Raw genomic sequence first — 23,826 nt, 5'->3', positions numbered from 1 at the left:
TTGCTGCACACAGGTCTTTTGGTGTGAGGTTCCTGCAATCGGCCTAAAACAATTTAAAGTGCATTCATGTACCATCTAGAGGCTGTGCTTGAATGTGAGCTGCTCCACACGTACACAGGTCTTTCATTTATCTATGTCTAATTTCACATAACTTATTATTTTTATTATTCACCTATTATACAGGGTGGTGCACGAAAGACCAAACCTTCTCCGACCGGCGGGCTTGAGCTATTACCATTTTTAACTCGTGTCCTCGTGTAAGACGCGCAACCTAATTTTTAAGAAGAAAAGCGCGGAAATCGTTTTGCCCTGTGTACAACGCGCGTTGCGATTGTACAGGAACCGTTTAGGGCACGTTTTCCACGAAATGCCCATCTGTTTTTGTTGCATGACGAAAGTTTTTCTTTCTTCCGACGCCAATCTCGAACACATGACTCTGGAACATCATACTACCTGCTGCCCAATTTCCTATCTTCTCTGCTTTTCACTTTTAGTTTCTCTCCCGCCGTGAAGGAGCGTAAACGCTTGCTACTATCCATGCTGAATGACGACACCAAACTGAATCAAAAACGAGAGCGAGAGAAAGAGAGAGAGTGCGAGAGAGCCCAAGCAGAAGAAGTAAACATGACAGAATTACATTTCCTCGTGTATGACGCACACCTGATTTTCTAATGCTAATTTTAGGGAAAAAATGTACTTGTGGTACACGTGTAAATACGGTATATAGGCGGGTGCCGTCGCAATCGTGAGGTCTTGTTGTTGCAGCCCCAACTGTGCATTAGTAAGGAAGCTGGCAGCCAGTGGGTACAGACGTGCGTGAGAGAGATGCGGAAGATGCAACAGAGGATTGTAATAGTGAAGGCGTACGTGTCTACCAGTTCTTTTAAGAAAATGCGGGACATTTTCGTACAAAAGTTTCCTTGCGTAAACCTACCAGCAAACAGTAGTATTCACGAGTTGGTGAAGAAGTGGCGTAAGACTGGGTCAGTTGCAAACTGCAAAAAGAAAAGGGCCCCGTCCGTTCATACACCTGCGGACATGGCAGATATTCAGGAACGGATGGCCAGGAGCCCTAGGAAATCAACACGTAAATTGGCACAACACGCGAATGTTTTGTGCAGGTCTTGTCAATGTGTGTTGCACTCACTGCAGATGAAGCCGTACAGAATGACTTGTATCCAAGAAATGAAGGACGACGGCAATGAAAAACGCGTATTTTATTGCACGTGGCTCCTTTGAACAATTGCAATTGGATTTTTGTACTGCATATCTTTCGTTCCGTGTACGGGCTAAGAAACGTACATTGACGGAGTCAGAGATGGTTCAGTTTTTCGTGTGCCACCCAAAAGTACAGTTTAGTCCTTTACCTGTCTTGCACTTATCCTGTATTTATGGATATGTTGCACTGTGGTCCTGTTGAACGTTATTTCAGGCCACTGTATGTTGCACAGTATATGGATGGTATGACAATAAAGCCACTTGACTTAAATTCCTTTTGTTATGAATGGAACTTTCTGACATTTGCTATATTTCCGCCAATTGCGAAAAAATAAAAAAATAACTAAACTTCCCATAGGTATTAAAGTTTTTAAAGCATGTTTACCTTGCCACAGCTTTCACATTAGTTTTCCCCCATTATTATTGACTTAATGGATTTTCCGCTGCATTTAGGGCAGTTGGTTAGTTCACAACCCAAAAAAGCATCCAAAATGTCAATTTTTTATCTCAGAAATGTGAAGGCTTTTAGTGAACTGCAATAAATTAAAAAAAAAGAAAAAGAAAAAAATTCCAAATGTCATATTTTTGTAGAGCTGCTTTTGAGCACTGCCATGTCCTTTAGTGAAGTTGTGACCCACTTGTACTTCATTAGATTTCACTCTCCATTTACGGCACTCTGTTTGCTTCCAATTCATACAAACATCCTAAATGGCATCTGTCCTAAAACTCAAGAGTCAACAAAACTACAAATTAAGAAGCTCAAGCACATTCAAATAGAAGTAATTATTACAGAAACGACTGAGCAGCACAACTAGAACTGGAGTTTTAGTGAAGAGTTCAGACGGGGAGAATTGTGTTTCACTAACTTCCTGATTGGATTCCAGCATGTAACAAAAGCAGATGAGAGTATTTATCTGCATTTCATCTGCACACGAGGTGAGTGATGAAACTAAAAGAAGAGGGAAGTCATGGTGCGCTGTGTAGGTGGGTACCAAATTATGAGGAAAGGATCATTTTCAGAATTAAGTGCTGTTAAAAGTGGTGTCCAGCAGGGGTCAGTGCTGGGGTTAGCTACACTTTTTAATATACAGTTGTGGTCAAATGATTTGAGAACGACCAAAAGTGTTGGTTTTCACAGAGTCTGCTGCTTCAGTGTTTTTAGATCTTTGTGTAAGATGTTTCTCTGGTCTACTGAAGTAGAATTACAAGCAGTTCAGAAGTTTCAAAGGCTTTTACTAACAATGAAATAAAGTTTATGCAAAGAGTCAATAATTGCAATGTTCTTTTTCAAGACCTCTGCAAGTTGTCCTGGCAGGCTGTCTGTAAATCAACTTCTCGGCCAAATCCTGACTGATGGCAGCCCCCCATTCTTGCATAATCAGAATTGGTGGGTTTCTGTTTGTCCACCCACTGCCTCTTGAGGACTGACCACAAGTTTTCAATGTCATTAAGGTCTGGGGAGTTTCCTGGCCATGGACCTCAAATTTCGATCTTTTGGTCCCTGATCCACTTAGTTCTCACTTTTGCCTTATGGCCCAGTGCTCCATCATGTTGCTCACCAAACTGTTCTTGCATGGATGGGAGAAGTTGCAGTCGGGAGGATGTTTTGGTCCCATTCTTTACTCATGGCTGTGTTTTTGGGCCAAATTGTGAGTAAGAAGCAACCCCACGTGACATGAATGGTCTCAGGATGCTTTACTGTTGGCATGACACAGAACTGAAGGGAGCACCGTTCACCTTTTCTTTTCTTCTGGATGCACCAATTCATCCGAGAAAATGACTTGACCCCCAGCAGTCCTATCCCAGAATATCAGTCTATCCCTGATGTTTTTCTTGGCCTCTTTGCTGCCCTTCTTGACACCCACCAGGCCATCCTCCAAAAGTCTTCACCTCCCTCACAACTGCCTGCTGCCATTCCTGAGCAAGCTCTGCCCTGGTGGTGCCTGCAGCTGAATCGACTTTAAGAGACGGTCCTGGCACTTGCAGGACATTCTTAGGCACCCTGAAGCCTTCTTCACAACACTTGGGGATTAAGTTCATTTTTATGGCAAAGAGGGACTTTGGAATTAATTGAAATTCATCACATCACTCTTCATAACATTCTGGAGTAGATGGAAATTGCCATCATAAAAATTGAGGCAGCAAACTTTGTGAAAATTAATATTAGTGTCATTTTCAAAAGTTTTGACCATAACTGTAAACAAGAACATAAGCAACAGGCTGGTTAGGTCTTGAGACGACACCAAAGTAGGTGGGATGGCAGAGAGTGTAGAATCAGCTTCATTATTGGACAGCATACAGGCTTGGGAAGATTTGTGGACAATGAAGTTTGATACGAGGGCAAATCAAACATTAAACACAAATTGAAAACTGCACAGTAACCGCATCGGACAGAAGCTGATGCAATACAACATAAAGGCTGCTGGCTTGTGAGATCAGTAAGCTGTCTGGGTAACCATCTCGCACAAACTTTACGGTACCTCAAGTCATCATTCACTATGATGTGTGCAGATCCATAGCTGGAATCCAAATGCGCAGCAACAGCGGACAAACGTCATCTGTCAGCCTGATGATGAGATGTGGGCCTGCGTGTGTACGATTGCTGGTGGTCGACCAGATTGAGTTTCATCTATTACAGTTGTTATGCCGCTCTAAATCTTTCTAACCCATTAACTCTTTAAGGGCTGAATATTTTATCCCAATAAACTTTTTTATGAAAAGCACACAGAGCAATGGTATGGTTTCACACATAAATCAACATAAAAAAATGTCTGGTGCAATGTGCTGCGGCTGCTGTTGGCACATGTTTGGCATCTCTGGTGGCAGTGGCTGCGCTGGGGCACTTTGATGGTCGGCAGGAATACATGGTGGGTGGGCTGGCTGCCTGGCTGGCTGGCTGTTTTCGCACAGCAGGTGGGTGAAGCGGTGGCAGTTGCAGTGTGACACAATATGGTTTGTATCTCTTGTCATCATAAGTGGTGGTCCTCCCAGGCGAACGCGGCTGTAGGTGCATCAGCTACACAAAAATGTTCAGCACCATTATTAGCTGGGAACTGATCAGATGATGCTGGTACTTCATTTTCATTTGATATCCATCTCCAGATCACTTGCTTCAAACTCGGAGTCAGACAAGTCAGAGTCCTATTCAAAGAAATTAGGTAAAAGGTCCACTGAGTATTTTGCCAGATGTCAATGCCATTTTAGCGGTTGTTTGCTCTTCGCTACTCACACACGAGTAGGGAATCGAGGTTAAATCAACAAAGCTATGTAACTTTTCTTCTAGAAAAGAGAGTCGAACTGAAACGTAAGGGCGAGTTTTGTTGCAGTTTACAGATGTTTACTGTCCTCTACCCCTGAATTTTCACAAAAAAGTTAACAAACATCTTGTTGGGTTGCCGTTTCAGCAGGGTTCACTCCTTCTACCAAAGAAATCTCACTACAGCGTGTTGTTCAACAATGGTGTAATCCTACAGCAGGGCATCCATTTTTAGAAATAGTAAATTTTAATAGCGCTTTTGTACTTTGGCTAAAGCTCCTTGTTTTTGGTGTCTTATCTCATTTACTCATACAGGAGGAAATGTACGAGAAAGAATCAAAAAGAAAAGGCAACTTACACTTTAATGGGGGCTTACTGTGAGCAGATGAGCACAACAGTTCTGTCACTTCTCCACATCGTCTCCCCAGCAGGTCCACGCACTTCTTGTCTCATTCCATTAAGTTCTTCATTCCTTCAGAGAAGCAGCGTTTTGGTGGGTCCCAAATTCAAGTCTACCTCATCATCGGAGGTGAACCTAGGACTGTGCAAAGCCCCTTTAAGTGGACCGATGACGCGATAGTCGCATGGTGCTACACCAGAGGATGTGGAAGACATTCAAACTGCAGCTCTTGTATTGCCTCCACTGTTGTGGCCGCTGCATGGAGCAGCAAGACTCTTTTTGACAGAATTCCTCTTCTTTTGCTGTAAATTGCTGCTTTCTCTTCCTCTGGTCAAAGAAAACCCAATATGGCACGTTGTTCAACAATGGAACAATCCCGCAGTGGAGCCTCTGTGTTCACTTGACCTTGACTTCCACTAAGCTAACAATTGAATGCGCTCAAAGTACCCATCAATCATTGCAAATGCGTTATGTTGCATCGGCGTCAATCCAAATGACAGCATCATTTTCAAATTGCTTTTACTTTCTGCTTTACCCTTGTGTAAGTAAATTACACGTCAAAAGATGTCAGTATATTGTAATACAGAAAAAACAAGAAAAATTAGCTGTAATCTTATGAACGAACTACAGGGCGAGTCAAAATTATGTTAACATTTGAATGGCGGACACAATTTATTCAGAAAACATACTTCATATGCGCAAGATGATTTACAGGAATGCCTCAACCTGTTCGCCATCATGTTCAACACATGGACCATATGTGGCACATAAATTGTCCACAAAAATTGTATGCAGATGGCCCCCAAAATCTGTGGGTTACGCTCCTAGAGGACCCACAAATTGTGAAAAACCACAAATTTTGGATGTGGTCAAAAAAAGCCTATATATCCCTATTTTTATAGTTCGCATGTCATTTCACTCAACGTTCTCCTATTTTTATAGTTTAAACCCTAAATATGCCCACAAAACACCTTAATTTCATTTCAAACTCAGCTTAATACATTACCCTAAAAAAAATGTAAAGGTAAACCTGTATACTGTACAGTACTGTACTGCTATGTCTCCTGCAGTGCTAGAATGTCAAATACCGATGTAAGCCCTATATGTGCTGGATAAGTAGGGTAAATACGTAATAATTTAATTGAATAAAAATACAGTAAAATGTATGGGTACTCCCCTATAATGAATGATATTGATTGATGATGATGATGATGAATTAGCTGTGCAGTATGATGAAGGTATGTAATGAAGATAATAACTGCACAGCAAAGCAGAGGATTTACAGCTCCTCGGGTGGCTACTGCAGCATAATGTTTTAGTTCCGGGAGCAAATCCAGTAGTTCAGCCTTCTCCTGGACTGTCTTAAACTTTTTCTAGCGCTTTGGTTCATTGCCAGAAGCCTTAGAAGGTGCAGAGTGTTTGGGAGGCATCCTAGGGCTTTAAGAAGAACAAAACGAAAAACACGAGAACGCTCAGCGAAACACTCAAAATAGCTACATGCGGTAAACTGTTACGATGCGGGAATGCTGGGCTGCACCTGCCGGAGTTGCATCACAGAGCAGCAGCCAATTAGCAGCAAGGAGAAATGAATAACGCTCTCGGATTGGCTACTTTCACCATCACAAGCCGCCTTTTCCTCTACGGTTGCTTTGTGTTTCATTTATGTTAGGTAGAATGCCCAGAGGGGAACCCCTGCAGATTTTTTCTCTCCAGCCGTCTGCAGTTTTTTTTGTTTTTTCTGTCCTCCCTGGCCATCGGACCTTACTCTTATTCTATGTTAATCAGTGTTGTCTTATTCTAATTCTTACTTTGTCGTTTATTCTATTTTCTTCATCATGTAAAGCACTTTGAGCGACACTATTTGTATGAAAATGTGCTATAGAAATAAATGTTGTTGTTGTTCTCTCTACAGTACAGCACTGCCACGATAAAAGCCACAAAAAAATTGCAGAGAATATTTGCGGTTTCTGCTAACAATTATTAGTAAGGTTCTAAGAAAAAATCCGTAGACGACTGGAGCCGCAAACTCTGAACCTGCGACTTTGCCGGGGTCTACTGTATAAATACAAACATAGCAGTACCATTAGAGTTAACATAATTTTGACTAACCCTCTATACTTCATCTACGTTTATCTAGCATATCCTCATGATGATTCAAAAGTGTTTTCTTGTTTGTTATATATTTATTATTATGTTCCTGCCATGAAATACATGAACAAACAGAATCTCATGCGATTTCATACTTTCAGTTTATATTGTTAGAAATTGAATCCGATCACAATCATCTTGTGCATACTGCTCAGGAGAAGGTGCCATTGCATGGCCATATTTCATTGAAGGGGGTCGGGACAGACTCTCACACATGAACTCAGGGAGCAGCATTTGCTCTTTCAAAAACATCATTCCAAGGTCCATAGGACACCAAAGGTGTTCCAGCTAAAAAATTTCAGCACCTCTTCAATTTTATGCCAGCCTGCAAACTTTATGTACTAATTAGGCTTTAACTGCCAGCTACAAACCTGCTGCCAAAGCATAAAGTAGATTCAGAAAGGCCTATTCACTCTCTGCACGCTTTATTGTGTTGTAGGTTTCACTTTAAGTGGATAAATTTGCCATTTTTGCAATGACCCATAACAACAAAGTGAAAACAGATTTTCAGAAAGGTTTGAACATTTATTTGAAATCAAAAACTGAAATTTCTCATTCATATTAGTATAGGCCCTTTGTGGTGACATTCCAGAAGGTACTCAGATGCATCCCTTTAGCTTTAATTCTGCTTAAGCTGAGACTAGAATGTGTTTGGAGCTCATCTGTGGCAAACTGAATAGACTGGACGTCATTTAGATCAGCACACATATACCTGTGGATGGATGGATAGATAGATAGGAAACACCACTATATAAAAATGGACAGATAGATAGATAATTAATCCAAGGAGAAATTCACATAATTCAGCAGCAATATGCTGATACAAAAAACAGTATTAAATTAAATAGTAATAAAAATAGAACCGGGGTGGCCAGCTGCGATCCTGGAGAGCCACAGCGGCTAAAGGTTTTCTTTCTAACTATTTTTGTAATTAGTAATAGTAGTTTTTGCTATAAATTAACTTTCTTAAATTGATTTGCTATTTAAGACTCAGACCCTGAGCAAAGACTTTATCTTTGTTCATTCTGATATCTTTGTCAGTGGAATTAAAAGAGCAGAGAGCCGTTCTTTCCCTCATGGATTACGGAGTTCGGACAAACAAACTGAGACCGGAAAAACAGCAGCTGCTACTGACACCAGTGCTGTGGCACAGATATCCAGTAATGGAAACAGTCAAATTAGCATTAAACCCACTGAATATTCACCCAGTACTGCATGGGCACTGACAGGTGTATGCAGAATGAAATCCTCTCAGCTCTGTCATAAAACCCAATCGGACTGGGCACAACTGGTACTGACAACGACGCTGCGAGCAGACACACATACAGACACCTCTCACAAACGCCCACAGTCTTACAGTGCTTTGCTTGGCTGCAATGTGCTTGAGTTGATAGACAGAAATTACTGTGAACTGTAAAAAAAAAAAAAAAAAACTAAGATTTTAAAACTCTCTAATACTTTTTTGAAAAGTGAAAAGTAGCTGATACTGTAAATATAAAAAGGCAACTGGAAAAGCTCACATTCACACAATTTTAGAAAGTCACTGAGCACTGGAGAGATTCAGAAGGTCCGGAAAATGGCAAATATCATCCCATTATATAAAAAGGGTGACAGGGCAGATCCAAGTAACTATAGGGCAGTAATCACAGGAAAATTAATGGAAGGAATTATTAAGGAGAGGATGGAGCAACACATGGCAAGGACAGAACAGTCAGCGTGGGGTCAGAAGAGGGAGGTCATGTTTTACTAACAGGCTGGAATTCTATGAGGAAGCAACAAAAGGATACGATCAGAGAGGAGGAGATGAGATTATTGATTTGGACTCGACTTTCAGAAAGCATTTGATGAGGTGCCACATGAGAGGTTGGGCATCAAACTAAAAGAAGTGGGAGGTCAGGGTGTGGTGTGTAGGTGAGGGCAGAATTGGCTCAGACACAGGAAGCTGAGGATGATGGTGTGAGGAACCTCATCAGAACTGGCTGATGTTAAGAGTGGTGACCAGCAGGGGGCAGTGTGGGTGCCACTGCTATTTTTAATATACAGTAATCCCTCCTCGATCGCGGGGGTTGCGTTCCAGACCCCCCCGCGATAGGTGAAAATCCGCGAAGTAGAAACCATATGTTTCTATGGTTATTTTTATATATTTTAAGCCCTTATAAACTCTCCCACACTGTTTATAAATATTCCCCGCAGAGTTATACAGCATAATCCCTTTGTATTCTCTTAGATATTAGGTAAGATTCATTGAAATTATGTATATAAACACACTGTTTATATACAGTAAAACCTAAATATTATTTTAAAGATATTGAGTGTCTCCGATAGCACATATGTTACAGCCATTACGATAGACATGCCACCAGCAATAAATACGTACAATACAAGAAAAATAGTATACAGTAAATGTGTGTACAGTGACACTAAACGCACGTACATGTACTAAGCACTGTAAGTAGAAAATTAATTATGGTTACTCACCAACAATGACACGATGACTTGTCCGATAACAATGAGTTTTATTTTACTGCACAACAAAGGAGAGCGTTACAGCCCTTAAAGGAGCCACTTCAGGCGATTGTGTAGCACTGCCGTTGTTCTTCTTCTGGCAGTCTTCAATGCAAATCCCTAAAGCAGATTCCATCCAGACTACTGCCTTATTACATCCACTTACAACTCGTTTTGCACCCTGGTTAAAAGGACACTGCAGCCGTAGATCTTGTATTCCTTTCCTACTTTTTAAATAAAAAGAATCGTAGCCTTCAAGAAATCCAAAACGTTTACCTTTTCGGCAATCATTAACATCTTCCGTTTGCGCTTGGGCACGGCCCATGAAGCAGTAGCAGATCGTTTTGGAGCCATAATGAAGGGCTTGACTACGCACAAAGATAAACACAAAAGAGCACAACTCTTTACACAGCGAAACAGGTTGATGCTGAATGAGTGAGACGAGACTTCCTGGTTAAAACTGCATTCAGCAGGCAGGAACTTAACTGCGTGCTCTGATTGGTTAGCTTCTCAGTCATCCGCCAATAGCGTCCCTTGTATGAAATCAACTGGGCAAACCAACTGAGGAAGCATGTACAGGAAGTAAAAAGACACATTGTCCGCAGAACCCGCGAAGCAGCGAAAAATCCGCGTTATATATTTAGTTATGCTTTCATATAAAATCCGCGATAGAGCGAAACCGCAAAAGTCAAAGCGCGATATAGCGAGGGATTACTGTATATAAATGATTTAGATAGGAATATAAGGAACAAGCTGGTTAAGTTTGCAGATGATACCAAGATAGGTGGATTAGCAGATAATTTGGAATCCGTTATATCATCACAGAAGGACTTGGACAGCAGATGGGCTTGGGCAGATTTGTGGACGATGAAATTTAATGTCAGTAAATGTAAAGAATTACACATAGGAAGTAAAAATATGAGGTTTGAATACACAATGGGGGGGTCGTAAAATCAAGAGTCCATCTTATGAGAAGGATTTAGGAGTCATAGTGGACTCTAAGCTATCGACTCCCAGACAGTGTTCAGAAGCCACAAAGAAGGCAAACATGTCATATCAGGTTATATAGCTCCTTGATGTGTGGAGTACAAGTCACAGGAGGTTCTGCTCAAACTTTATAACACACTGGCGAGGCCTCATCTGGAGTCCTGTGTGCAGTTTTGGTCTACAAGAAAGACATAGCAGCACTAGAGAAGGTCCGAGAAGAGAGACTAGGCCGATTCCAGGGCTATAGAGGATGAGTTATGAGAAAAGATTAAAAGAGCTGAGCCTTTACATTTTAAGGAAAAGGAGATCATGAGGAGAAGTGTTTAAAATGATGAAGGGAATTAGCACAGTGAGTCGAACACGGGGACACAGTTGGAAACTTCTGAAGGGGAATTGTCACACAAACTTTAGGAAGTTTTTCTTTACACAAAGAACGACAGACACTTGGAATAAGCGACCAAAGTGTGGTAGACAGTAAGACTTTAGGGACTTGCAAAACTCGACTTGATGTTTTTTGGAAGAAATAAGTGGATAGGACTGGCGAGCTTGGTTGGGCTGCAGATTTTATTTCATTTTATTTTTTTCTCCAGCCATCTGGAGTTTTTTTTTGCTTTTTCGTCCAACCTGGCCATCGGACCCTAATCCTTTTCTATGTTAACTAATGCTGTCTTATTTTAATTTCTTATTTTGTCTTTTATTTTTATTTTCTTTATTATGTAAAGCACTTTGAGCTACTTTTGTATGAAAATGTGCTATATAAATAAATGTTGTTATTGTTGTTGAATGGCCTGATCTCGTCTCAATTGTTCTAATGTTCATTCTAAGGGCCGATTTATACTTAACGCTCAGAACGCGTATGCGCCCTCCTCATATCTGCCACGCATTCCCAGCATTCATTTCACGTGTCCTCTGAGCAGGTCCTCAGAAATTAGCGCGACGTGTGCACAAGTTGCAGTACCAGCAAAAAGTCGGGGGGTACAGTGTGCTAAAAGTCGGAATGTGACGTCAGTGTCTCTGTTTACTATCTACATGTGACAGAAAGCCTCTATGCAGATTCTACGGGATGAATGCTTCGATGTGGTGAAGCAAAATGCCGACATACAGATGCATTCGTGGTGCTTTTATATTCAAGCGTCGCATATTCCCGATCGTAATGACACGATACATTTTAAAAGTCTCACCATCTTTTGTGCCATCTTTCTTTTTTTTTTTTTTGCAACTTAACAACAGCAACATAATGTATAGCGCTGTATTTGAGCCACTGAGAATAAAATAAAGGACACGGTGAAAACGTCCATTTTGTGATTAAAGTGGAAATTTCGGCTTTAATCTTGAAATGTCCACTTTAACCTCGTAGTTTACTTTATCATTAATGCAGACCGTCGTAAACGTCATCCCAGTTTTAAATCGCTACGAGCTTCTTGGACCTGACAGCAGCAACAAGCAGCAATAGATCAGCACACACAGAGCACATTAAATGTCTGACATTCCAACTCTCTGCACATTTAGAATCTTTAGATTTGTACTTGATATCACTTTCATGATAAAATGCATTAAAGTGTGTATGTTACATTTTACATATTATTTCGTTTAAATAATGAATACTGTTAATAATTACACACATGGGGGTGTCACGGTGGTGGAGCGATAGCACTGCTGTCTCGCAGGGAGTTATGTTGTTGGTATTTCCTGCTTGTATTCCACGCTGTGCTCCGGTTTACTTCCAAAGATATGCAGATTTGGGGATTTGGTGCCGCAAAAATGACGCCAGTGTACGCGAGTGAGTGCTTGTATTCACCTTGCGATGATCTGAGGCCTCGTCCAGGGATTGTTTCTCACTCGTGCCCAATGCTTGCAGGAATGGACACATCCCTGGATTGATGGATTTAATCAATAAACATACTTTTCAGAGATATTACGGTAAGGTGTCATCAGAATTTAATGAGTGTTCTAGGCAATTCACAACACAGAGAAGCTGAACACGTTCTCACCGTGATAATGTCTCGCACTGCCACCTGGTGGATTCCTCCAGATTTACGTAAAGTACGCGCATAAGTATGAACACTACAACGCTTGAGTAGCAGGAGCGTCTGCTGCAGCATGCGTCGCGTCGCGTGAAGTATAACTCCAGCCTTAGGTGATGAGGCCTGTATGCAAATATTACAGCTGTCTTCTACTATGAAACAGAATACAAACCTAAATGAGTAGCACAACCATACTTAGTATGCATTTTTATGGCATCAATAACAGTAGGTATCTTCTTCTTCCTTGTCATCTTTTCCTATTTCTATGTTGTTGCACGTTTTGTTTCCACATGAGCTAGTAAACTATGACCTACCTAGCTAGTGCACATCGTTTATTTGTGCATTTTCTCTGTTTCTGACAAAGAAGATGTATATTTGTGCTCAGAAGAGATAAATTCAATTCTGAAAGGAGAAAAGGGCAGGAGGTTGCGCCACAGTAGTCACCCCTCTGTGCACATTCCTGAAAAGATTACAACTTCTAAAATAATCTCCTTGATATACAGCAGATAATTCATACTGTAGCCACAGCAGTCACGATTAACTGACATTTACAATTCAGGCAGGACCCGTGTGGTTTTTTGGACTCCCAGCTGTGTTACCCGACAAGACGTTTCACTAACCTGCTTTTGTCCGTGATTTGCTCCTGCATCATTCTAAGCCTAGCCGGTGGGATGTAGGCACCTCCAGTCCGGGTTAGGATGGGATCCAGTTCCTCTTTTTTCTTTTTGGCAGCAGGTGGCTCTTTCTCCGGAGAAGGAGATCTTCCTCTTCTCCTGGAGTCTGTCTCACCATCTCTACTGGGACGAGTGTCACGATCTCGCTCTCTGCTGCCATTGCGGGTTCTTTCTCTCTCTCGGCTTTGATAGCGATCCCTCGCTCTGTCTCTACTGTGGTCACGTTCCCTTTCACGTTCCCGGTCCCTGGTTAAGGAAGTCAAGCAAAAACACATTGTAATTCAAAACAGGAATAGAATTCTGATTGTTTAAACATTTAATTCATGCTAGGGTTGCTTTAACCAACAGCTGTACTTTCACACTGCCTCATTTCTGTATGTGACTGAGATAAATGTGTACACTGCAAAGAGCCAGCCATTCACCACAGCTCCTCACCTTCAAAAGCTGCTCTGAAATACAGGTTGACATTTAAAAATCCGGCCATCGGTAATCCAGTTCCTTCAGATTTCCGGAGTGCATTTTCAAATTTCCCGCATTGGCACGCCACATTGCCTGCATTGTGAGGGAGCATCGGTTACGGCACTACAGCCATGTGGCGCATTTCTCCGAGGGCGATCCAGCTCATAAGATCGTCATTGTTAGGGACTCAAGTGGCTGGACCAGACCAAGGGGTCGCCCATGTAACACCAGGCTGTGGCAGATAGAGGGTCATTTCCGGAGGGTGGGACTGGACCACGTGTCTGTCTGGGGGGTTGCCAACCGGGATCTTGAGCTGTTTCGTTGTGTAGAGGGTGCGGCAACACACTGTACCAGTGCATGCTCCCCAACTTGACTTCCACGCCACTGTTTTCTGGAGGCGCCATTTATGTTTTGATGGTGCGGTAGTCGATAATCAGTTGTTGGGTCTTGCTTGCACCTGCTAACAAGCATTCCTGTTCAATCCTTCTCATTTTATCATTTATTTTCTGCTGTATGGCCCTATTATGGATTCAGCAAAGAAAAGAGGTGGTGTAAAACGTAAACATTGTGCATTGTCGATCGCAGAGAAAGTGGAAGTGCTAAAAAAAAATTTGATAGCGCCGTGTCTGTGCGACCCATTTGCTTTTTATTTAGTGTTTCATTTTCTTTCTTTAAAGGACTGTACAGGTAGTCATTTTCTGTTAAATATATACAGCATATATAACCAACCAAAATCTGTCATTTTCGAAAATTTTTGAATGTCAACCTGTATTAAAGAGCTCTTCCGCCAGTTTCCCTCTACAAGTAATTGTATTGGAATACAAAATAAAACAATTTGTTCTGATTTTACAAAGAGGTTCATATTTGATGGTGCAGATCCCCTCTTTTCTTCATGAGGTGAAGTACTGGCGCCCGGTTTTTAAAAGAATGGACTGGCCTACCTATAATGAGCGTCTCGGTCGCTGTACCTAGAGGCATGGCCTCTGCTGGAACGATCTGAGGGATCTCTGTCACGGTGTCCCGCTGATCTTGATCTTCTCCTGTCAGAGACCCTAAAAAAAACAGACAGATGGCAGGTATGTAAACCAGCATTGTGTTTTAAAAGGACTTTTAACTATAAAATTATATGACAAAATTAGAAATGTTCTTTGTTTAAAGCTAATTAGGTCACCAAAAAGGTGTGGAGCACAACCAACTTGTAACCAGCCTTGTTCCTGTTTAGGTTTGTTACTACCACCACACTTGATAAAAGAGGTCTTTAAAGTGCATAAAGATAATTTAGCAGGCGTATTACAAACGAGAATGGAAGATGGTCATCTCACTTTGTGATGTTAACATCCCGGGATACGTAATGTGAAGCGAGGTCTGTGGATGGTAAACATTGTTTCTTTGAGGCTCGCTATTATTACATACTCAAAAGGTAAAGGTGTTATTATTAGCAAAGGGTAATTATTAATTAACGACAACACGAATTGTAGCGAGTAAAAACAATGGCGGATTTCCATCCAGCGTAGAACCCCATTTTTCAGCATTTGTTATCAATTGTTTGTATGAGAAAACCGCCTCAGATTTGTATTAGTTTCCATATTCAAGATATTGATCATTAGGATCCATTCACAAATTTGTCATCAGACTTTCAGATTTAAAATAATTTTAAGGCAGAAGCTCTTCAGGTGACTGAGGCTATCACATTCAAAAAGACAGCAATTCCTATACAAGAAGCGAGGTGCCATTTCTTATTCAAATACAGTCTCCCACTGTTTGGCAATAATGACAACTTACATTTGAAGAAAATTTGGCATTGCTAGCAAATCCCCCAAGAATGGCCACTCACGTTCTCTCCATACGACGCTCCCAGAATTCTCAAAACGCTACTAGGTTACATATAGATATCAATGGGTACTCTCACACTGCAGCTCAACTCTGATTTTTTTACTCACATGTAAGACAGTTTTCTTACTTTACACCACTACACAAATTCTACCTGTGCTGCCCATCTAAAATGGGATTAAATCTAAGATAGACCTCAGCATTAACACCTGCAATGCACCATGTGTGGAAATGTATTTGTAATGTGTGTAATAAAATGCACTGAATTTGTCATTCCAACAGAAGGCGCATCACAAACATTTGTACTGATGAAATGTATTCCTACAAATGTTTGTGATGTACCATCTCTGTTGGAATGACAAATGCAAAGCATATGTCTCTGCTATATGCCATTTGATATGGGATCCGTAAAAGCAGTGTTAATGTTTGTGACGCACCACCTGTTAGAATGACAGAGACATAGCAACCAGAAAGACACACAGATACTTATCTTTATATTAAGATTAAGGTGGGGCAACTCCTAGTGCACTGGCTAGTATCTATCTATCTATCAATCTAGTATGATTTGATTTAATATACTTTATCAGTTCCCAAAGGCACTTTGGCTTTTTGCCCGACTTTTGGAGGTCAGAGTGCAGGGTCAGCCAATATACAGCACCCCTGGAGCAATTTCCAGTTTAAGGGCCTTGTTCAAGGGCCTAACGGAGTAGGATCCCTTCTGAAGTTAATATATGCAAATATTTAAATCAATAATATATAGTAATATTTTAAAGTAAAAAATGTTTAATTATTGTATGTTGTCCCAAGCATTAAGATTAAACGGTGGGATCTATGGAAATTTATAAGAGGACCACAAATGCTAGTATGTGCAGTTTATTTAAAATGGCAAGACAGCAAGGTTAATTATTTTTAACATCAAATGTGAACCTGCGTACTTCACCTGGGACAGCAATAAAGGACTTATATGAACATAACTGTGAAAGCAAAAAAAAGACGAGCTTTTAAACATAAATAATTAATTTTACCCCAATTTAGGTCTATTTAGAATTTTGGTGATTTTTTTTTTAACAGTTGCTGTCTGATATTCTCAACCAATTCGGTAAACAAGAAATAAACAGTTTATGCAAGAAAATGGTAGCAACACTTAACAAGATGGTCCGAGTATCTACCTCGAATCAGAAGAGGAGCTCCTCCGTCTGTCCTTTCTCACATCTTCATTATGATTACTCTGAAATGCAGAATAGGGCAAAACAGTGATTAGGATGTTTCAGTTCAGTGTCTCCGCCACTAGGGGGCCACAAACTGTAACTACTAAAACACAGAGAAGACGACTCCAAGAATTCTGGAAAATTGACTTTTCAATCAATCAATCAATCAACATTTATTTATATAGCACATATTCATACAAAAAAATGTAGCTCAAAGTGCTTTACAAAATGAATAGAAAAATAGAAGACACAATAAAAAATAAACATAGGTTTTTATTTATACATACAGAATACAGAAACATTTTAAGAAATGTTAAATCTGTTTTTATATAAAATTGTTACAGATGGCTGTAGAGATTCAACTTCCTGTGGCCTCCTTTAGCAAGCGTGATGTATTGGCCTACAGTATGTTGCTAAGTGTATTCAAAGATTCCGGGCTCTCAGGTCACTGTGTCACATTGATCTCCAGTGCCTACACACACACACACACGCAAACACCGTGCACTTGACCAGAATATTCTTAAGGATAACTAGGTGGCAAAGCCCCCCGCTCGCATTGTGAAGGGGGGGCTGAACACACGCTTAAGGAGATGCGGATGGTTCAGCTGCTGGCTTGCTGCTACCGAGCTGCGTGATCTGCAGGTCTTGCTGCACGACGATCATTTAAAAGCCTGTGCAGTAGCTGTCCTTTTGTCTCACGGGACGTTAAAGTGTCTCCGAGAAACTGTCTGTAAGTAGGGCTTGACGTGCAAGTAGTCTCATGGGACTTCAAAGTGTCTCTCCAAGATGATCACGTCTTGACCCAAGATTTTTTTTATTATAATCGATAGATGTCCACTCATCTATCCATGGCCTTAAGATGAAGCAAGACAATGAGCTGAAATACAAAAGCAAGCCTATAAATGAACAGCTCAGAAGAAACAAAGCTCAGGTTTTGTAGTGTCCTAGTCAAAGACCTCATTGAAACCTAACAGAGATGCTGAAACAAGCAGTGTACACTCACAGACCTAACAAAGTGTCTGAAATAAAGCAGTTCTGCAAAGAAGAGTGGGCAAAAATCCCTCAACCGTAATGTGAAAGATGGACACCGATTGTAATTACTGCTGCTAAAGGTGCTGCAACCAAGTATTGAAAGGAACAACAACAACATTTATTTCTATAGCACATTTTAATACAAATAATGTAGCTCAAAGTGCTTTACATTATGAAGAAAAGAGAAATGAAAGACAAAGTAAGAATTATAATAAGACAACACTAATTAACATACAGTAGAATAAGAGTAAGGTCCAATGGCCAGGGAGGACAGAAAAAAACAAAAAAAACTGCAGACGGCTGGAGAGAAAAAATAAAATCTGCAGGGGTTCCAGGCCACGGGACCGCCTAGTCCCCTCTGGGCATTCTGCCTAACATAAATGAAACAGTTCTCTTTGTATTTAGGGTTCTCTTGGAAGGACTTGATGATGAAGATGAGGAAGAGGGCTTTCACACAAGTAGGAGGGGGGCTTTAAAATAACTTTGGTCCTCAAGTAAACAAAGTAATAATTTTAAAACTATATTCTGCATTCACTTAGGTCTCCATTCTCAATGCAGGCTTTATTGTAGGCACGGAGCTGGACAGTTTGACATCTGTGGCAGAGCAACGGGCGCTGAGCAGACTCCTGTCAATCATGGAGAATCCACTGCATCCACTGAACAGGATCATCTCCAGCGACAGACTGGTGTCACCGTCCTGCTCCACTGACAGACTGAGGAGACCCCACACTGCGACTCTTCAATTCCACCCGGGGGGGTAAACGTTAACATTATACAAAGTTATTGTCTGTTATACCTGCATTGTTATCACTCTTTAATTTAATATTGTTCTTTGTATCAGTATACTGCTGCTGGAGTATGGGAATTTCCCCTTGGGATTAATAAAGTATCTATCTACCTACCTACCTACCTACCTACCTATCTATCTTCTCTAAAGGTCTGAGGCTATTTATTGTGCAATATGCAGAAACAGAGCAGTTCACAAAGGAGCCAAATTCATTTTCACAGCCCTGTGGCTCTCACAGGTTATGCTGTATCATTTAACGTTCTCATTTGACAAAGGACACATTATTCCACTCGTACTTACTTTGATATTCACCGCACTGCTCTTGCTTCTCTTAGGGGTTCCGCCTCGTTTTCTGCGGCTGTCGCTATCGGAGCTGCTGGAGTGGCGTCTCTTACTTTTTTTGTTTCTGTCCGATGAGCTCTCACTGCCACTGTCACTCCCTTTCCTGGGGCTTCGTCTCTTCTTGTCCATAGTCTTTTGGTCCCCATCTCTTCTTTCATCTATATGTTAAACAAGGTCAAAAACGGAATCAGTCCAGGCTGATGTTACTGTACCTTGCTTTGCCCATGCTTGGGAAAACTGGAGAACATGAAAGACAACAGTCTGGAGAAGGCATCTGAAAGTGTGCTGGGAAAGGTAGGGAGGTGGGCATTGGTAAAGTTAAGCGTGGACAAATGGTTAGTGGGTGTGGAGTGATGTCCATGTAGGAGGAAGAATGAATGGTGGTCAGACGGATGTGAAAGGCACTATTAGGTAGGTAGGTAGGTAGGTAGGTAGATAGGTAGGTAGGTAGGTAGGTAGATATGAAAGGCACTAGAGATAAACAGACAGACAGATAGATATGAAAGGCACTAGAGACAGACAGACAGACAGACATATAGATATGAAAGGCACTAGAGACAGACAGACAGGTAGGTAGGTAGATATGAAAGGCACTAGAGACAGACAGACAGACAGATAGACATATAGATATGAAAGGCACTAGAGACAGACAGACAGACAGACAGATATGAAAGGCACTAGAGACAGACAGACAGATAGGTAGGTAGATAGATATGAAAGGCACTAGAGACAGACAGACAGACAGATAGACATATAGATATGAAAGGCACTAGAGACAGACAGACAGACAGGTAGGTAGATAGATCTGAAAGGCACTAGAGATATACAGACAGATAGATAGATAGATAACTTTATTAATCCCCAAGGAGAAATTCACAACATTGAATAACACTGGAATGTGGTTTTAATTCTATGTACTTTTTATATATCCCTTGTTATATAATATATTGGAAATCCTATAACTTACACTTCAGATGAGAGTATCTCTTTTTCCCATGGGGAATGTAAATACAACAGACAAGATAAATTGTTTAGTATAGACTTTCATGTCCAAAGCTTTTAGGAAGTGCAGTCCATTACCAGATTAGCTAGTGAATTATTAGTGTTTAACATCATGAGGTACGGAACCCCGTGTGCCTTTTAGCATAAAAAAAATAAGACTGAGAGAGACCGAGACAAAAAAAAAAAATCAATCTGACTGTTCTGACTAAAGAAGGTGCCCCCAATTGCTGCTAATATTCGTGTGTTTCACAAAAAATCCTAGTGGACGGACCATAGTCGGCAACAAAATTTCTCCGCAATTACTAAGTCGTCCCCAGATGTGTGTTCTTAACTGAAAATCACATCTGGCCCTACAAGACTAAATAATTAGCAACACCAAACACAGATTACATTTTGTAATGAAAATTACCTATTGTGGGAATATTGTATTGCAACCTTGCTGATGATTAGGTAAGTTTAGGAAATGGATCAATATAAGCCTGAATCGCAATATGAATTGTATCATCAGCAAAGTGTATTGTCCGATACCTGATCTTGAGCGATTATAGTAATCAAGCAGATAAAGGGAGAATAATGGAGAGGAATATCTGGCTTATCAGTTGATAATGTGTTTATTTTTTTATTACTGTCAAATAATATGTAGTTTTTAAATGCAGGGAAGCCAGTCCTTACTTGGAGACATTTAAGCCAGATCAAGATAAGACTTCTGCCTACACGTGTTTAGCCACTGGAGAGAACTACCAAACCAGAAGAAGCAGAAGCGGACCTGCTGACTTACCAATGCGGAGTCCACTTAAGCGGAGTCATCAGGAACTTTACCTCCACGTGTGTCGATGACTGGTCTGATGTAGCTGCCATTTTCTATCCTGAGGAGGAGTCAGGCCTCCCCATTTGTACCCATGTAGATCGCATGCTGGACCAATTAACACAGTAACCTAGTAGCCCATTGTCCTATTTTGTAACACTCATTGCACTTACCTAAAATACACAAGTAAATGTGTACTTTTTTTCCTGCCTATTCTGTTACTCTTTCTATGTGCCTAGGATTACAGATGTAAAAGAAAAGCGGACATGTTTTACTACAATAGCAGTCAATATTGACAGTGTGGTCAGAGTATGAGGTTTAAAGCATTCTGTTTTGGTCAATGTAACAAAAAGAAAACGGGACAAACAGGGTTATATTAGGACCCTACTATGACAAAACACTTTCTACTGGGTTAGCGGGCTGATTTTATTTTTTTTCTCCAGCCGTCTGGAGTTTTTTTTGTTTTTTCTGTCCCCCCTGGCCAATGGACCTTACTCTTATTCTATGTTAATGTTGATTTATTTTATTTTCTTACTGTGTCTTTTATTTTTCTATTCTTTATTATGTAAAGCACTTTGAGCTACTGTTTGTATGAAAATGTGCTAAAGAAATAAATGTTGTTGTTGTTGAAGGACAGGTCCCAACAGATGACCGCACGGTGCGAGTAATGCCCCATTGGTTGGTAAGTGGTAGCAGCCAACCCATAAGGAAACTGACGGGTTTCACTAACCCCACAATAATATCAGATTGACTCGAGACGTCTTGTATGTTGATGATCTTCTTTTGAGGGCAAAACTTGAAGAGGAACTGAAGGAGCACATGATGATATGGAACGTCAGTTTGGGTGTGCAAGTCCTCAAGGTAAACGCCAAGATGATGGCAGGGGGTGAAAGGGGCAGAAAAAGTGAAAGAGGTGGGTGCATGGCCAGACATTACAGGTGTTGGAAGAAACTCAAACCAATGCGCTGATGTGAAGTGAATGCACGAAAAACGATTACAGAATTTGAAGTTTTACACAGATTGATTAATAAAAAAATAGGATGCAGACATTTCTCACAAAAAAAAAATATATTTTCCCCCAGAAAACTGAATCCTATAAGGCCTAACCTCAAAAGTGTTAAGCATGCAGGCCGTCTTTGATTTGCTTAGAATGGGATTGTTTTATTACAAGTAAAAATTCCTTTTATAATCAACCAGATAACGTGGCACAGCTGCAACTTTTCAATCACTAGAAAATACTAGGAAGCCAGTTAATTTTTAATGAGACATTTTTTTATTGAATTTAAATTCTGAAGAAAGTACAGACCAAGACAAACCAATAAAGCCTATTAACTTTGAGCAAAACAGACGCCAGCTGATTCTGTTCCACAAAGCTAATAATTCCCAGTTTTCTGCACACACTTGTACCTCAAGTGCAGTGCAACTGAGGAAAGAGAAAATCGTTTCCTTTGAACAAGATGCAAGTTTTCCACTGCACTGCACACAGTAAGATAATGGCCTTCGTTATTTTACTTTACGTAAAGAACGTCAGGTGCTAGAAAAGTCACACTTGATTTAACCTCCTTGGCCTTAACCTCAAGCATCAAAAAGGCTCAGAATTCAAAGTAAAAACGAGTAACCAAGAGTAATACTTGGGGAAACTTGTTCTGACGCATATCCCCGGGGAAAAATAAAGGTCTATCTGTTGTAGCGTGTGGCCGGGGGCCCTTGCCTAGCCGGGACGCCTCCACGCCGAGAGGACCAGGGGAGCAAGCATGGCCAGTACATTACCTCCCCCTGGGTTGCGGTGGTGCCTCACACTCCCGCAGGGCTTCATGGTAGTTGGAGTTTGGTGCAGCCCTGTTGGGATCGGCAGGCGCCACCAGGGGGTGCTGCAGCTGGAGTTGCTGAGCCCTTATGGGCCATCCTTCCACCACACCCGGAAGTGCTGCCGGAAATGAAGTCATCAAGCACCTGGAGCACTTCTGGGTGTATTATAAAAGGAGACAGCAGCCACTAAGTCCAGAGGCCAGAATCGGGAGGAGGAGGATGAAGCTTACAGAGGAGGAGTGGAGGAAGAACAAGAGACATAAAAGTGTGGAGTTGTGCTTTGTGGGAACGGGGAAGGCGTTGCCCACAGGCGAAGAAACATCACACAAATTAGCCCCTCTTCCGTTTGCGAGGTCCAAAATACCCATGGTTCCTTACTCCGGGTAGCTGCATTACAAGCACTGTACTTCTGTCTGAGCGCTCATTGGTCAATAGCTGTCACATGTAAACATGAGCCACACCTCTAAGACTTAAGACAAAAATCACACCTGTCTGAGTTAGACCCGAAATCGATCTTTTCTTTTACCTACTGTTTAAATTTGTTGCTGAGTATTTGCAATATTTAGCACTTTGTGATAATTTGTCTGACAAATGCCTCTAAATAATGAGTCTGAATTAGATATTTAAAAGAAGCAAACGACTTTCTGACAGTAGGCATACACATGTAAGTGAAAAGTATAAACAAATGTGCCCAGTGTTTTTAGAAATGCTATCACTGATTGAATTTTGGTAGCCACTTGGGCATGAGGTGTCATGATGGCAGAACAGCACCATAATACAAACTTGTTTTTTTATGTTGCGATAAACCTACAAGTCAATCAAAAGCAATAATGGGATTTTTACATACCCAGGGGAGTCTTTCTTTTAAATACATCCTAAGTTTCCATGTTGTCCGCTCTCTCTGGCACTCGTAGAACACACAATTTGCACAAGTATACACCAAGGTGAGCAGCAGGTCAAAGCAAAGTGAATCAGCTTTTAGCAGAGATCCCACCCTACAGTATGTGCCACATATGTACACTGAAAGACTCATTACCACTGGATAGATGAGTTGGGAACGTTTGATTTTCAATGAGGTAGAGCGGTCTATGATTGATCACTTATACTACTACTTCTTTCAGCTGCTCCCATCAGGGGTCACCACAGCAGATAATCTTTTTTTTTTATATCCTCCTGTCCTTGTCATCTTGCTCTGTCACACCCACCACCTGCATGTCCTCTCTCAGCACATTCATAAACCTTCTCTTAGGTCTTCCTCTTTTCCTCTTACCTTGCAGCTCCGTCCTTAGCATCCTTCTCCCAATATACTCAGCATCTCTCCTGTGCATGTGACCAAATCA

At 41.1% G+C, this 23,826-nt stretch overlaps 1 protein-coding gene across 2 annotated transcripts in view; it reads right to left on the bottom strand.

The window, feature by feature from the left end:
- Positions 1 to 23,826, bottom strand: part of cwc22 (CWC22 spliceosome associated protein homolog) — a 232,121-nt gene that overhangs the window by 181,659 nt on the left and 26,636 nt on the right. Inside the window, exons 3-6 of one of the 2 annotated variants that reach the window (XM_039757757.1) lie at positions 18,829 to 19,028; positions 16,671 to 16,729; positions 14,640 to 14,723; positions 13,159 to 13,458 (exon numbers count right to left, since the gene is read on the bottom strand). In XM_039757757.1, coding sequence (XP_039613691.1) covers positions 13,159 to 13,458; positions 14,640 to 14,723; positions 16,671 to 16,729; positions 18,829 to 19,028 — 643 coding nt within the window. Of the gene's footprint in view, positions 1 to 13,158; positions 13,459 to 14,612; positions 14,724 to 16,670; positions 16,730 to 18,828; positions 19,029 to 23,826 lie in introns of both variants that reach the window. The other variant, XM_039757756.1, reaches the window with a different exon arrangement.

This window comes from Polypterus senegalus, chromosome 6, assembly GCF_016835505.1.
Source record: "Polypterus senegalus isolate Bchr_013 chromosome 6, ASM1683550v1, whole genome shotgun sequence".
NCBI lineage: Eukaryota > Metazoa > Chordata > Cladistia > Polypteriformes > Polypteridae > Polypterus > Polypterus senegalus.
Note: the sequence above shows the minus strand (reverse complement) of the source record. Positions and strands in the feature narration are given on the sequence as shown.